Below are 16,902 nucleotides of genomic sequence, written 5' to 3' on the forward strand. Positions count from 1 at the left end.
GAATCTATTTTGTCTCTATAGAAATGGGGCTTTACTGAGTTCTGTATCTCCCTGTCTCATCAGACATTTTCAAATGAAGGGAAGGACATGTTTCTGGCAGTGTAAGCTTTCCAATAGTGTTTGGGTTTGCTCTGGAGCTGCAAAGGCCAATTTTCTTCAGAACTCAGTCACTTGGAACCCCTTCTCTTTCAGGGGTCATTGCTGAGAAGGTGAAATGTAATATTGATGCCCCATTAGAAATTAATTTGGCTGTTTTCCCACAATGCTTCTTTTTGCAGCACTTGCCACAGTGATCACAGAGTGCTAGGGGCTGGAAGGAACCTTGAAAGCTCATCCAGTCCAACCCCCTGCCAGAGCAGGAGCACCTAGAGTAGGTCTCAGAGGAAGACATCCAGGTGGGTTTTGAATATCTCCAGGGAGGAAGACTCCACAGCCCCCCTGGGCAGCCTGTTGTAGTGTTCCATCACCCTCACAGGGAAAGTTTTTCCTTGTGTTCACATGGATCCTCCTATGCTCCAGCGTGCACACATTGCTCCTTGTCCTATCCTTGGACATCACTGAGAAGAGCCTGGTTCCATCTTCCTGACACTCACCCTTTACCTCAGTCTCCTCCTCTCCAAGCTAAAGAGCCTCAGCTCCCTCAGTCTCTCCTCATAAGGAAGATGTTCCACTCCCCTAAAAATTTTTGTGGCTCTGTGCTGGACTCTTTCAAGCAGTACCCTGAGGTCCTTCTTGAACTGAGGTGCCCAGAACTGGACACAATATTCCAGATGCAGCCTCACCAGGTCAAAGGAGAAGGGGAGGAGAACCTCACTAGACCTACTAACCACAGCCCTTCTAATCCACCCCAGAATGGCCTTGGCCACAGGGGACATTGCTGGCTCATGGTCATCCTTTCCCCTGTGCTACTCTCCACCAGGTCAGTCCCCAGCCTGTACTAGTCCATGGGGTTGTGCTTTCCTAGATGCAAGACTTGTCCTTGATTTATTTCATTCAATTTCTCCCTACCCAGCTCTCCAGCCTGTCCAGGTCTCACTGACTGGCAGCCCAGCCTCCAGGTGTGTCAGCCACTCCTCCCAGTTTTGTGTCATCAGCAAACTTGCTGACAGTGCACTCTGTGCCCTCATCCAGGTTGTTGATCAATATATTGAATAGTACTGGTCCCAGTACCAACCTCTGAAGAACTCCACTGGATACAGGCCTCCAACCAGACTCCATCCCATTGACCACAACTCTCTGACTTCTTTCCTTCAACCAGTTCACATCCACCTCACTACTTGATCATCCAGACCACACTTCCTCAGTTCAGTTGCAAGGATGCTGTGGGAGACTCTGTCAAATGCTTTACTGAAATCAAGATAAACCACATCCACTGCACTACCATCATCTATCCACCTGGTTATGTCCTCATAACAGGCTATCAGATTGGCTAAGCATGACTTCCCTTTGGTAAAACCAAGACCTGATTCCTGGCATGCCTAGAGAGAGCACCGAGGATAAGTTGCTCCATCACCTTTCCAGGGATGGAGGTGAGGCTGTGACTGGTCTATATTTAATAAATGTTCTGGGTGACTGAAATCAGTGTGACTTCTGTGTCAGTTCATTTAAAGATATTTCTGCTTGAATAAGTAGATTCCAAATGATGGACTTACTAATAGGAAATAAAAGGAATATGCCCACTCTCTTCAGTCTCCAGGTAAGAGAACATGGGTGAAATGTAACTGGCACAAGTCAGCACTCAAAGGCTGCCTGCTTTTTGTTGCTTCTGTAATCTGAGACCCTAACAGCATCTTGGAGTCTTTGCATGTTTTATAAGTGCCTGGTTATTTCTCCCACCTTCCTGATTTCCCCAGAAGTCCTGTCCCTGCAGTATTGATTCTCTGTCCTTCTTGTTCCCTCCCATGCCAAGGATTTTTTTTTTTTAATGCCTCGTTTTCCCCCTCAATCACCTCTTCCTCTGCAGAGATTTTGTACTATTCCACACTGCTCTCTATGCCAAGTTTTGTTTGACCTTCCATTCTCAGGTCCTGCAAGCAGCTTTTTTTTTTCCTCCTTCTGAGTCAACGTTTTTAAGACAGCATAGGGATGGGCTGAGGTCATTCAGATGATGTTCTGTTAGAATGTATTAGTGACAGCCATCAAAGCCTTTCTTGCTCTGCAGATCTTGGTCTTGCAGACCATTTGCATTTAGCAGAAACCAGAATACTTTCTATCAGAAAGCCAGACCATAGTTTAAGACTTGTCAGAAGGCTCATAATCATGAAAATCTCTGTGTACGTTATGCCCAAAGATTTTATTCAGTGTTTTGGGTATGCTCATGTGAATTGTGGCTTCACAATGCAAACCTTTACAGTAGACATCGTGAGGATATTTGTGACTGCCTGAATTAGGCAGGGGTTGCCCTTCCTCTGCCTAGCTTTCCTGCTTCATCTTCCAGCTTTCTTTTTGGGGACTGAAATGGAAGATCATGTTGAGGACAGAGATCTGTAGGTGAGATATTTTTTTTCTCACCTGGATTAGAATGTCAGGGATAGTAAGATACAGAATCACAGAATCAACCAGGTTGGAAGAGACCTCCAAGATCACCAAGTCCAACCAATCACCCAACCCTATCTAACAAAGCAGACCATGGCACTAAGTGCCTCATCCAGGCTCTTCTTAAACACCTCCAGGGACCTTGACCCCACCACCTCTCTTGGCAGCCCATCCCAATGGCCAATCTCTCTGTCTGGGAAGAACTTCTTTCTAAGATCAAGCCTCAACTTCCCCCTGCACAGCTTGAGACTGTGTCCTCTTGTTCTGTTGCTGCTTGCCTGGGAGAAGAGACCAACCCCCACCTGGTTGCAACCTCCCTTCAGGTAGTTGTAGACAGCAATGAGGTCTCACTGGTTTATTGTTTTCAAATGAACGTGGACTCTTGAAAAGGGCATCTAAGTGTTACTATAGTAATTTTGTTATTGCTGTTATTTAAATATTATGAGGAGACAGTGTACTCTTGGAAGTCAGATTGCTGGTAAGTACAGCTTGTTCTGGAAGCCACACAATGAAATTCAACTCTTCAAAACATTTTAGGTTGTTCTTTTGAAATGGCATGCCTGAATTAACGTTTGTCCTTCTTTTTGCTTTGTGTTTTAAGTAACAAGCCAAACCCCAACCAGATCAATGTAAATAATGTCAAACCAGGAGTGGTAAATGGTACTGGAGTACAGGCGCAGAACGCAGGAGCAGGACGGGCCTGTGAGAGCTGTTACAGTAAGTGACACACCAGCCTGGCACTTGTGCATAGAGAGCGTGAGTGCTGTGCTGCAAACAGCTAAGTAAAAGCTGTCTTGTGGTGGGGGAGGTGGTAGAGAAGGGTGGGGGGCACAGAATGTAACACAGCAGCATTTAAGCAAAAGTGGGGTTGGAGTTTTTACATTTGTAAATGGAATTAAGAAAGTACTAAAGGAGGAGTTATTAAATGTCCTATGTAATGAACAGGTAGCTATTGAGCAAAGACTTAAATCACCGAGGTGTGAATTTGACAAGTTTTTCCTAACCTTTTGGTAGATTTCAAAATACCTGATGATGCTGTATTTGGTCTGCTGGCTGGTGTTAATACACTGAGTTCTAATGAGTGTGCTGTTCTATGGGGAGCCTGTAGAGATGCTAGAATGTGGGACTGTACAAGAAGTCGAGTCACAGATGGTATACATTCCTTAGCCATAAAATTAGTGTACAAGGAGTTCTGAGGACATTCTTCCCTCTCCCGTGCTCTGCAGAAATTGTTGTCTACCAGTTTTGCAAAATGAGAACTTTTGGTTTCATCAGCAGGAAATTCTCCCATCCTACTGGTTGTTTTTCTTCTACTCATGTCTTAAAAGGGGTTTATGTGTGTAATTAACTATGCTGGAATCATAAGTATGTTTAGGAGTGCTGACAGTGAAGCTCATCATCACTTTTTAAAGGTCTGCTTGAGCTCTGCGCTGTCTTTGTGTGGGTTTTCTTTTGTGATCGTTTTGTGATTATTCTAAAGAGAATAAGCTCTGAAAACTGATCCTGTTTAAGGATATATATAATTTCCACCTTTGTTATCTCTAGCCACACAGTCTTACCAGTGGTATTCTTGGGGTCCCCCTAACATGCAGTGTCGCCTCTGTGCATCCTGTTGGACGTACTGGAAGAAATATGGTGGCTTGAAAATGCCAACACGGTTAGATGGGGAGAGGCCAGGACCAAACCGCAATAATTTGGTAGGTATCTGCAAAGCAGCCTGCTCAGGGCTCTGGCTTGGAAAGCGAGGTGCCATGGCAGCTAGCTACTTGTTCACTGTTCTTAAATATTTAACAACCAAAAGAATGCCTTCTGCCTCCATTGTTGTCCTTGGGGGTTGGTATTTCGAGTCATGCAAAAGCTGGTGTGTTAACTTCAGCCGTAAGTGATGTGTTGCCAGGTACTGCCCCGAGAAAAGAACCCAGCCATCATTTGTTTAGCAGCCTAGCCTTGGTGGGATAACTTAATGAAGATGGGAACACTGAAATACCAGCCAGTGTTTCTGATATTGGGTTTCCTTGATTTTTGCTGGAGGGGGAAGAGGGCTTTTTTTTTTTTTTATGATTCCTTAATGGAATTTGTTCTTGCCTGAAACCTGTTCCCTTTCCCAAGGCACATTCAGAATTAGATACCTCAAATAGCTAGTGGCGTTTTAGAGATCCTTTATCCTGTTTTTCTAGTTCATCCTATTTTGGTTCTTTTTTTTAATTAATCCCTCCTTTTGGATAAGTTTGAATAAACGTTGTATGTGCTGCTTCTATTGAATTTTCCCCCTTTTACTGAAAAACCAAAATGTTCAGAATTTTGGTCCCTGGGAATGAAGGTGCCCATGCTAACGTGGCACGCTGAGGAACTGGGAGATGGTCCCCAGGCTCTAAGGACCAAATAGCTTATGGCCAGGTCACTATCAGCTGGGGTGTCAACAAGTTGTGCCAACAAGCCTCACCTATTCTACATGAGGGTCTCTTCAAGGAGCAGCAGCTACAAACAGCAAGGTTGGAGCTAGATGATCTTTAAGGTCCCTTCCAACCCAAACCATTCTGTGATTCTATAAAGTTCAATCTGGAAGCATCGAGCTAATTGGAAAAAGTACATGGACAGAGAAAAAGTGCACATGGCACTTTAGTCTTAGATTAATTATTTCCCTCTCTCCTAGTCATTCCCTTTCTATTATATTTGTTTTGTTTACCCTCTGTCCAGGCTTCTGTTTGCCCTCTGAAGCTACCTAATTGCTGAGATAACTGCCAAGTTTTATCAGCCTCTTGTTTGTTAATTGAAAGCATGTAAATAGTCTGAGATTTCCTTTTATTTTTCCACATTTGAGATAACGAGATACTACTTTCGTTATTTTGTTGGTTGACTTAGTAGCTTTTCATGAAGAAGATACAGCTTTGACTCTGTGTAGTCAATAATTGCCTTTCAGTAGCATTCTTTATTCCATACATTCACAGAGGTCAGAGTAAGACATAAAACAGATGTTATTGTAACTTTAAGACAAAAATGTTCCTGCATGCTGTAAATTTGCTCTGCTAAGCAAGCTTGTGACATATATTTTAGCCATTCTTTCTGATTTTCCTTTCCCTCTTAAAAATGATGTGTTACAAAGAGTTTGCATTGTGTATCCAGAGCAGCTCTGGGGCACCTGAATTCGCAGAGTCTCTTTCTGTTGACTCTGTAAGCACTGAATCATGTGATAGTATCAGGTAACTTCTTCAGATCTGGCTTTTGTATCCCTGTTTTAAAACTTAGGACAGCACAGAAGTAAATATTTTCCTGTGAAAGAGAAAATGTTTACCTTCATTTTATCCTTTGAGATATTTCTATTTTGGAAGAATATTCCAAATGTTGATGTGTAACATTTGGGAAATGGGGATTGCTGGTCTGACAATATTTTAATTTGTAATTGCTGGACTGACAATATTTTAATTTGTAATACTGCCTCTGTTCTTACATTTGTGGGTCAGTAGTTGAAAGTGATTTTCTGTTATATTCTTTCTTTTCTTTAAAACCGTACTTAGTTTCTAGTAATTACATTTTAGAAACCATATTTATTTTCTTCTCTCTTTAGAGTCCTCATGGTGTGCCAGTACGAAACAGTGGGAGTCCCAAATTTGCTATGAAAACACGACAAGCTTTCTATCTCCACACAACAAAACTGACAAGAATTGCCAGACGTTTATGCCGAGATATCTTGCGCCCTTGGCATGCTGCAAGACATCCTTACCTGCCTATTAACAGCGCAGCAATCAAAGCAGAATGTGAGTGGTGATGCAAAGGAGCCCTTTGAGATTTCCTTTCCTACAAAGTTTTGAGTGGCAACCTCTTCAGATCATAGGATCACAGGATGTTAGGGGTTGGAAAGGACCTTCGAATATTGAGTCCAACCCTCTTGCCAGAGCAGGACCATAGAATCGAGCACAGGTTGCACAGGAGCACATCCAGATGGGTGCAGAAAGTCTCCAGAGCAGGGACTCCACTATCTCTCTGGGGAGCCTGTTCCAGTGCAATTGGGTTTCACAAAACCTAGCTGTACTTGAGGAGCATTCTAACTGATTGTAGGCTAGACAAAGAACTTTGACAGCCCAGGAGTGGTTTGTTTTTGAAATGTTTGTTTGCTGATACGTTTAGTGTTCTTCTGAATTTATTGTGCCCTGTTGCTGAGACATGCTTGCAAACTGTAAAATTTCTTTTAATTGGAAAGCTCTTTCAGAACACTTGAGTTATTACCTATTAATACCTAAATGACTTTACCCTCTAATGATTTCTTTTTGTTTTACAGGCACAGCACGTTTACCTGAGGCATCAGAAAACCCTTTGCTATTAAAGCAGGTGGTTCGAAAGCCTTTAGAAGCAGTACTCCGGTATTTAGGTATTAAAGAAACTTGAAACACCACCACAAAAAAACCACCCCACAACCAAACTAAACAAAACACTACTAGTTAATTCTGCCAACCATTTTTTTTTCCATTTGCTTATGGATTTAGATGATGGTTCTCAATTATAAAACAAACCATGAAAACTTTCTCATGAACTTCTTTTTCCTACTTGGTTTGCTAGCCCTAGTGGCTCAGCAGTCCACTCTGGGCTCACAGAGCTGTATCAGGAACTTTTTCAAGGGAAGGGAAGGATGTGTTTGCTGTGGGTTCTGATGTATGTGGGGACAGGTTACAAGGCATGAACATGTTTTGGGAACAGTTGGTCAGTCAACTCTTCCAGTTTTTGGGCTATGTGGAGGCAGTTCCTATAGTTGGGTCCTTCAAGAGGCCTCTTGGGTAAGGGACAGCACTGTGTCCCACAGTTTGTAAAACAGTTGCTGACTTTTCTGTGCTGAGGCTGAATGATACTTCCATTCTTCACTTTCTTCTTGGTTTGGGGTTTTTGTGTTGGTGGATTTTTCTGGTTTTTTTGAGGTCTTGGACCTTTTCAGCTGATCTGTTAGGGGAGTACTGAGTAAATCTGTCTGGAACTTTGCTGTAAGTCTGAGCATCTAAAGTGTTGCTAAATGACATGCCAGCTCTGACTACAAATGAAGCTAAAATCGTTTTTCAGAGTGCTGCCAGTTGCTAGAGATACCCTGAAGACATGTCTCAGGTTGTTAAAGCAGTCTCATGTGAATCTAACCACAGAAAGCTAGCTTGGATAGTGATGCTTTGAAGGCTTCCAGATTAGCAAGGAAATTGATTGCCTTTTTATTGTGATAAGAAACACTGGAGTTTTTGTTTCTTTGAACATTTTTGTTGATGAAATACTGTAAGGCTTAGAGTTTATTAAATATTTACTGCTTCTATGCTGAGTAGTGTACTTCTACTGTATACTAATGAGATGCTCAGACTGAGAAACCTTTAGATATGTAAAGTGCAGGCAAAGAAAGCTAATAAGAGAAGTTTTGCAGTTGAATAAAATACTGCTTTTAGTAGTTGTACAGAATTTAGCAGTGAATTTTGAGATTTCATTAGAGCTGTGTCAGGGTCTCCATTTGACTATTGAGTTGGGAGAAGGGAGTGAAAGAAATGAAGGGAGGCTGATGGACTGGTGAGAACGTTCTCAGTCTTTTCAGTGGAAGAGCTTGTGCTTGGTCTTTGCCATGGCCAAAAGTTTGATTTCATCCTCTGTGTTCTTTATGATAGTGTTTTGAATCTTTATTTAGTTTGGCCAGTTTGGAAATTGTATTTTTTTATAAACCTGGCAAAACTGGCAAGGTTGGAATTTTTCCCGCTGTTTAGGGTGTTTCATGACTACTCAAAGAGGGCCTTTAATGGAGAGCCATCCCCAAAATGATCCCAAATTGTTGGAGAAGAGTGTTTTGGAAATAAATACAAAGTACTTTTGTTATCAGTTTTTAATTTAGGGTAATATTACGTCATTGATTTTTAGCATTTTCAGCATAGGTGAATTCTCAAGTATCCTTTAAATGCTTCATAGAAATAGCATTCTCCAGTCAAAATTATTGACTGAGGTAGTTTGTGTGTAAGGGAAGGTGTACTGGGTCACCTTGAAGTTTGCAGCTTGCTTTCAGATTTATAATCCTAGTGTCCTTGCTAATAAACTCCCCACTTTGCTGTTTTACAACAGAGTCTCATCCGTGTCCTCCGAAACCAGATCCTGCAAAGAGCTTGTCCGGTTCTCTCAGCAGTCTGACTCCTGCTAAGTTTACACCTGTCATTAACAATGGCTCACCAACTATCCTGGGAAAAAGAAGCTATGAACAGCACAACGGAATGGATGGTAAATACTTCTCTGCAAAAACTCTGTCGTCTATGTAGGCTTTTTCTTCTCTCCTTTCGGTGTGGAAGGAAATAATATAAAATCCTTTATATAAAATCCAAGTTTCTTATTCATGAGGGAGGTCATTTTTTTTTCCTTTTGTAAAAGCCACTTGTCCTGTTTCTCCTGGGTGAGACACATGATGTGTACTGCCTGGGTGGTGCTTGCACGTAAAGCTACTGTGCAAGTGAAACTCTGCCTAGCTTGGCCAACCTTGCAAATGGGATAGTGAAGGAGAAACTTCCATTCTGTTTTTGAGTAGTATGGAGAAAACCTGAATATCTTTTTCCAGTGATGCTTCCTTTTTATTTTGAGGTTTCCAGTTTTTTAACCTGTAGTTAGTCACAGTTCCCAGGTGGCTTTGTAACATGTGGATCACCTGGCTTTCGGCAAAGCCATCAGAGGCTGCATGCCATTGAGAAAGGCAGACGTGTCAGGTCTGGTATGGCATAAACCTGCTCCTGCCTTGCAGAAAACCAACATTTACTTTTGTTGGCTCTGTCAGCCAGCACCTCTGTGCAGTGGAGTTTGGGCTTCAAGATTGAAAAGCAAAGAGAAGGTGTTTGAAGTGGGAGACAGACATAGGAGGTTCCTGGCAGGGACTCCAAGGCTCTGTTCTGAAGAGTTGCTCTTGCCTGAAAGTGTTAGGGAAGAGAAACTGTAGGCTTTTTCTCAGATGACAATAAATCTAGGGTCTGGTCATAATGGAGGAAAGACTATGGCAGGTAGCTTTCCTTAGTAGGGGAAAGGAACACTTGGCTTAATGGTGACTCTGAGCAGAGAGGGAGATACAGAGAATCTCTTTTTTTTTTTTTTTTTTTTTTAACCTTTAATTTTCACTTTATATATGGCTTATCTGAAGTATAATTACAGACATTTGATTTCTTACTGTTTGTGTTTTAACGTTAAGAACTTTTACAACTGCTGCTGTTCAGGTTGCTGATGTGATGTTTTTCTCTTTTCTGTTCACTTGTGCTCTATCAGGCAACATGAAGAAGCGCCTGTTGATGCCTAGCAGGGGTAAGACCTTGAAGCTGCGCTCAGCTTATGCTAGGAGAGTGATTCTTAGTTTCATCTGCTGGCTTGTCTGTGCTTTGTGGCTACGAGTCTATGTGCACCTTCTGTGTTGATGTCTAAGTGTTCTTTGGGTAACCATTTCCAGCCATGGTTATGCTGCTCACCTTCCAGGCTTTTCACATGCAGATGACAAGTTGTACAGATCTGCTGAAGACCTGAAGTGCGATGTTCAGAACTGATTACTAACTCCTCAAGTGCACAGAACAGTTTGGTAGCAGTTCTGTAAAACTGCCGAAGGCTGTGAGGGTCGGTTTGAAACTAGGTGTTGTGTCACTGTTTGACTTTGAAGAACTTGAGTCTCATGTGTTCTGAACTATTTTAAATTCACTTTGACCAAAGGAAATAGAATGGTTTCCAAAATTGGCACAGGTTACAAAACAGTCTGTTCAGGCTGCTGCACAGATGTGGTGGTGCTACCACACCACACTACAACAATAGACCTCAGAAGCTTTTGTTTGTGGTAATGCAAGAAACATACATATGATGTCACTTAACCAAATCCCACAGAGCAGACCAATTTTGACCAGTTAGGACACACAAGTGTCATCCTGAGACAGGCAAACACCAGACTTCAGCTTCTGTGTTACCATGAAGTGGCTGACGCTGCATGCCCTGGTGTTGTGTGTTGGATGGCTGAGGCAGTGGCTGACTGCTCCCACTGGCCACATGCATGCATGTGTAAGTGCATGGACAGAATACAAGAAGAATGAGGACAGTGATCGTTCTGCTGTCCTGCTGTCTTGGGACATTTATACCTTGATGCTGTGTTGCTGAGTTTTTAATGTGCTTTTACACTTTTGTGTTTTGGGAAGAATAACCAAGTCCTACTGCTTTGGTCAGTTTAGCTTCCTGAAAGGCTTTGCCCAGTAACGAGCAATGCAGATGTGGAGCAGCTCACTGAATTACTACAGCTCCTAGTGGCTACCTGTGTATGTCATGCCTGCTACTCCCTGCTAAATGCCCTCCTCAGCAAGGGGACTGCTGAGTCACTCAGCAGATTACACCCTTCTGAATCTCTGAGATGTTGTGGCCTGACAGAGAGGGAAGCAAAAGAACAGATCCTGCTTTCAGGAAGGCTCTCTGCATAGAGCACTGGATCTGATAACCTGAGACCGTTTGCTTCCTCCAAATGGGGAAAGTTCTTGTTTTAGTATTTTAAATTGTCTGTCTGCTGGAATACATACTTGATTAGGTGTATGTTAGTCATAACTGTTGCTAGAGCAGTGCAAACCCAAGATTTTTGGTAATGTACCTTTCAGGCTCCTCACAGTGCCTGTTTCTGTGGCACATCCATGTAGAGTTGTGCAGGGGCCAGCTCTCACTGGGCACCTGCTGCTATATCTGCTCAGCCTGTTCTCAGCCAGCCACTGAAATACTTGGAGTAGTATTTGTTCCTATTACTGCTAGGTAGCAGAGCATGATTCAGTCCTGGAACGTGTGCACCTGCTGGGGTGGTGAGTCTTAAGTGGATATTTTGTTGAACAGTTAAGCTTAAACTTGTTGCTTGAGATTTATCTGTGAATGGAAAATGTTTTCCACACTGCATTTTTGACATCCAGAATATTTTCTGACCCTGGATTGCTGGGAGCTTTGCCAAAACAGAGGGAAGGGAACCACCTGCAAAGAAACAAGATTTAAATAACACGGATCAAGATTTGCTGGGTGCAGGGAAGCAGATGGTAGAAGTTTGGTGTATCTGTTCCTGGCCTGGAGCCATCTTGTGTACCAGTGCCCCTGAGCACTGGTTCCCAGTTGCCTTGCATGTGAGCTGGTAAGCTTTGCTAGCGCTAGGCATGGCTGATGCTGAGTTCCTGCACTGTGTCAGAAGTAGGAACGTGATGCTGAGGTGTGTTGGCTCTGGATAGAGTCATACAGGCTTACTAATTTGGGGGTGGGCTGCTGGTGGGAAGGGAGAGGAGGAGGTCAGAGGAGAGAAAAGGCTTTAATTTGGAACCATTGTGAAGGAGTGAATGGCAGAGAGAGTAATGAAGCCTTGTGACCAGAATTCAGGAGCCAATGAGTTACTGTAAAAGGACTGAAATAAACCCATCTATCCAGAATGACTGATTTTTGGAATATAACTGACCTAAAATAGAAGAAAAAGATTAATGAGAGTAGAACTGAGTTGTTTTGACCAGTGAAAGTCTTCATTTACATACCTCTTATGGATTCTATGGGAAATTGGGAGAGGTTCTTGCTATTTTTGTGCTTTTCCCCTCCCCTTAGTGATACATGGTGGCATACTGGCAGAGAGGCTGAAACTATTTTCTGCACAAATTAAGGTGCAGGAAAGACACTGTCCAGCTACACAGAAGGTTTTCAATGGGATGTTAACCCACTGCCATGTTACATGAATTATCCAGGGATATTTTTGCTTCCTGCTGATGTGCCGTGTTGGTGACACCTGGAAGATACGTTATGGATTTGACTGGTCATCCTGTCAGAGTCTCAGACATGGAATCATGGAATTGGTGTAGCTGGAAAAGACCTCTAAGACATATGACAGTGGACAGCTGTTGTGGTGGGGTTTAGCTGAAGTCTCTTTGCCAGTGCTCAGATCCTTTTGGTGCTGGGCTATTGCTTCACAACTCGTGGGAGAAGGAGGTACGCTGTGAATTGTGGCTGGTTGCTCTGCTGATTGCATGTGATGGGTGTGTAAGACTGTCCTCATGGCCACATCATAAAGCAATACCAAATCAAGAGATTGCTGTGCAGGGAGCAAGCCAAACAGCAGCTTGTACTCCTGCTTAGAGTAAAGCATTGAGATCCACATTTCTACATGTGTATGGTTGGTGTAAAGCGTTTAAATCCCACTGGCATCTCTTGCCTTTAGAATTGGGCTGCTTAAGGCTGCTGCAAATCAAACTGTTCATGTAGGTTTGTGGTTGTTTCTTCAAGCAATGCTGCTGGAAGATTTTCATCTGAGTCTCTACCACCCATGGTCAGTGCTTGGAACTCAGCCCTGGGGGAAATGACTGAGGTGCCTTAATGAACCTTCCTGTGTAAATGGAAACACTGTCCCTAAGCACTCCCAAATGATGACTGAGGGTGAAGAATGGGTTCAAGGTGGAAGACCACTTTGTGGGTGGATGCAGGATGGTTAGGTTGAACTCTGTGTGAAGAGAGAGTATTGAACTCTGTGTGAAGAGAGAGTAATTGAAAGTTAGGAAAGGCTGGGAAAAGGAGAACATTGGTTGTGAGAGAGCAAGGAAGAAGAGAAAAGGAGAGTGTTGTTAGAGGGCTATAGCCAGAGATAGTTAAAACTATGGAAATTGATGAATTTAAGAGTACTGGAGATTTTTCCCTTGGAATTTTGGGGTCTTTTTTGTTTGTTTGTTCTTGTTTTTCTCTTGCTTCTGTAACTCCAGCTTAATGTATCTTTAACTTTTCTTTTTTTGACTTATCCCTGCTTAACCTTAGAGAGCTGACTTTTTTCAAGCTTTGAATATTACTTGTCTGGCCAGGCATCTGGAGTTTTGACTGGTGCTTGAATTCCAAAACCAAGAAAGTATTCTTAATCTCCCCTCTTCCTACTACCTCCACTCTATAAGAATAGTGTGATCCCTTCCGTTTTGTTTTCCTCTTCTTTAAGTCACATTGAAGGCATCATTTACTCATACAGTGCCCTTCCCACCTCTCCTTCAGCATCAGATTAGCATGAACAAATTGCTGCTGAATCCTATTTTTGGAGCGTGTAAAGCACATGGAGTCTTATAAGATGTCTTATGCAGTGAGATATTAAGAAATTATTAGTTTATTGCTGTTTCATTAGTGTTCTGGAGCTTGAATGACAACATTTGCCATGAAGCTTCCTCTAAAAGAGGATGTTGTGTGTGTTCTGGACCTTGTTTACTCTTGCAGACGTGCAGTACAGGGTCAATGTGATACCTGCCTATGCACATTCCTGCTGGGGGAAGGGAGGGATCATTGTTAGAGGTGTTTGGGGTTTTTTCCTCCCCTCTCTTTTACAGCATGTTAGCTTTCATCTGATCAAACTTGTTTTTCAGGGTCATCACATGCATTCTAAAATTGGCAGAGAGGGAACATGAATGAGTAGCTGAAATAAAGGGAAGGCTTTTCCCAGCAACAAACTTGCATTGATGAAATGGTAGCGGATCGAATGCTGAAAATTGGAGAGGGTTTATAGAAGAGCCATGAAAATGGTGAAGGGACTGGAAAACACACTGTATAGTGGAAAATGCTTTTTATCAAAGTGGAAGTTGTAGATGTTTGTCTCTGCTGACAGGAACAGCAGAAGTGTAATAATAGAGGGCTTTTTAGTCTAGCTGAGAATGGAATAATGAGCTGCAGTAGCCAGAAGGTACAGCAGAAAAACCTTGGCTGGAAACAAGCTGCACATTTTTGAGTGAGGTTAATTAACTCTTGGAATACCTTGCTTCTGCTGCTGGGGATTTCTAAACCAAAATGGAGTGTCAGTCTAATTTATCATGTTCTGGTTTATTGTTTCTCACCTCCTTTTGGGGGAATACAACTAAACTCCTAGAGCTGGAAGCATTCATCAGCCTGGCATGGCATTAGTTTAGTTGTCAAGAGATGAGCATGCAAGTGGAAATACTGTTCTTGATCAAAAACAGCTGTCAAGGTGGGAATATATGGAAGTTCTCCAGTGTCATCTCTGTAGGTAACCAGACTTATCTCAAAGATATTTTCTGGCTTAGATCTTGCAGGAAATTTGGATATAGCTGTATTGCATAAGTTACATTAAAATTCTCCCTTTATCAGCAGTGTGGCCCTGGCTGCCCTTCCAAAGTCAAGGATAACCAGGCAAAGGAAATCTGCCCATCCAAGAATAACTGTAAACAGCAGGGAGTATTGGTTCTGTAATGAATTATGTGGTACATGGGGAAATGACCTGGCTTTAGCTGTTGATATCTGGACCAGAGCAATGTGACTAGTGTCAAGAGAGAAAATATTCAGTGCTGCTTAAAGGAATAACTGTTTCTTGCCAGCAGCAGTACAGCTGGGAGCATTGACAACTTGTTTGACATGCTTTTTGGAGACCTCAAGAACTGTGTGCCTGTGCAACTTCGTTGCTTTAGATTATATGCTAAAAGTACAGATTATTTTTGAGAATGGTATTTAGGATTTGTATTCAGATGTCAAGTGAAACTTCTTTCACTTGCCTTCAGCTTAGCAATGATATTGTCTTTAGTTTCTTTTAGTGTTAAGGAGAAAGATCTGGAAATGAAACTGAGAGACAAGCATCATGCTCTATGGATCAACTAATGAAAACCATTCCATTTGGGAGGGACAGCATGGAGTGAGATGCAAATGGTGGTTAAGTGAGAGGAGAGAGCATTTCCCAATGCACTGGGGGGAGCAGGAGTAATTAATATGAAAGGAAATGAATGTACAGCAGTGCAAGGGCAGAACTGCAAATGTCCCAATAGTACAAAGCCCAAATTTGTCATTATATACACATGTATGTATGTGTGTATGTGATACTTCCAATTCTAAGAACAGTGAATAATTCATTGGCTTCTAGTTTCCATAGCTTAGATTAGAAAGTGCTTAAACAGTGAGGTGTGTGATTTTGTTGCCCCTTTTTTAACCACTCAGTAGATTACAGCCAGACAGAAAATATCCTGATGCTCTTTTGGGAATGTGAGTGGATGGTATCGATGGACTCAACACCAAGATAGATAGCAGCTCTCCATTCTCAGCATACTTTTCCAAGTGGAACTCCTGACTCACTGTAGTTGGATGGCACTGCCCAGAAAGTATTGATAGGGTCCCTTGAAGTACTGTCAATAGAAGGTACAGCTTTGCACGAACAAAGGTGAGGTACTGTGAAGCAAATGAATGTGAACTGTTAGACCAAGCATATTAGGAAGTACCATCCAAATCCAGTGAGGTTAGTGGAAGGTGGGTACCAAACCACTACTTACCTAAAATTAAAGCTCCTCTTCGTGCAATCTCCTTTGGAATTACTGTTTGTTTGACATTGTCTTGGATCTACCTGTCCAGCAGAGAACTGTGATCACTTTTTTGTGTTTCATTGCCACCAAAGCAGTCTGTGTTTCTCTCTTTGTTGCATGGGGCTGGGCTACTGTATTCTGGACTGTGCGAATCTCTCCTTTTTTTAACTTTAAATCTTTCTTTTTCCTTCTCCTTTGCCAATCTTGGTAGGAACTTACTTAGGTAAGTAAATTGTGATTTTTCACATTCTTCTAATGTACAGCAGAGTTTGAAGTGTTAGCCTAGGTGGTGTTTGGTACAGTTTATGCTCTGTTCTGCTTGTTGCACTTACATTGCTGAAAGTTTATAGCCTTTGGTTGCTAGAAGGTGGACACTCAGTCTGCTCACAGCAGTCACACACTCCTGGCAGTTTAAGAAAGAGGGCTGCTGAAGCATTCTTAAGCTTGCAAAAACTGTAGGTGTGTCTATGGCAACACAGAGATTTCTTCACGTGAACCAGTAACTTGGAAGTGAAATCTTTCTTCATCAAGCCTCAGTCATGCATGAATTTTTGTATATTTTTTTCTAGCTTGCTCACAAATGTGGTACTGTTGATGTTTTTGTTACTGCTGGGAAGGATGGAGTCCCAGGAGGAGGATTACTTTTGGCAGAGGAAAGTGCATAGAAGGGTGTATGGATTTTTTGAAAGCAGTGCATTTTAGTACAGTAAACTTGCTGGTTGTGAATGTGTGCATTAAATCTCTACGTTGGTTGTGACTGAAGATGTGCACATGAATGCTACTGCTTGTTGAATGTTCTGCACGATACTTCTCCTTGGTGAACAGAAGTTCAAACCAAAATGCCATCTGTGACTAACTGCTTGATGTCCTGATTGGTAAAAACAAGAAAAGAGGAACTATGTTACTGTGAGATCAGGGACCCTGTGTGTGTGTGGTGAATATGCTGAACATTGGAGTTAGTAAGTTTTGAGAAACTATTAATTTTAACAACTCTCAAGTTATGTCCAGTGGCTGGAAGCTGGACTGCTCTTCCTCCTTGACATTAGTATCAACTCTGTGCAGATTTCTTTTGCCTAACTGTGAAATGATG

The 16,902-nt window shown here is 42.3% G+C and overlaps 1 protein-coding gene across 1 annotated transcript in view; it reads left to right on the plus strand.

Moving 5' to 3' along the window:
- The window catches only part of MTA1 (metastasis associated 1), an 85,724-nt gene that overhangs the window by 56,658 nt on the left and 12,164 nt on the right, over positions 1-16,902 (plus strand). The window contains exons 12-18 of the mRNA XM_054384187.1: positions 3,137-3,252; positions 4,081-4,232; positions 6,101-6,290; positions 6,812-6,901; positions 8,605-8,757; positions 9,781-9,816; positions 16,024-16,035. Of these exons, the coding sequence (XP_054240162.1) occupies positions 3,137-3,252; positions 4,081-4,232; positions 6,101-6,290; positions 6,812-6,901; positions 8,605-8,757; positions 9,781-9,816; positions 16,024-16,035 (749 nt within the window). The remainder of the gene's footprint in view (positions 1-3,136; positions 3,253-4,080; positions 4,233-6,100; positions 6,291-6,811; positions 6,902-8,604; positions 8,758-9,780; positions 9,817-16,023; positions 16,036-16,902) is intronic.

This window comes from Indicator indicator, chromosome 10 (assembly GCF_027791375.1).
Source record: "Indicator indicator isolate 239-I01 chromosome 10, UM_Iind_1.1, whole genome shotgun sequence".
Taxonomy (NCBI): Eukaryota; Metazoa; Chordata; class Aves; order Piciformes; family Indicatoridae; genus Indicator; species Indicator indicator.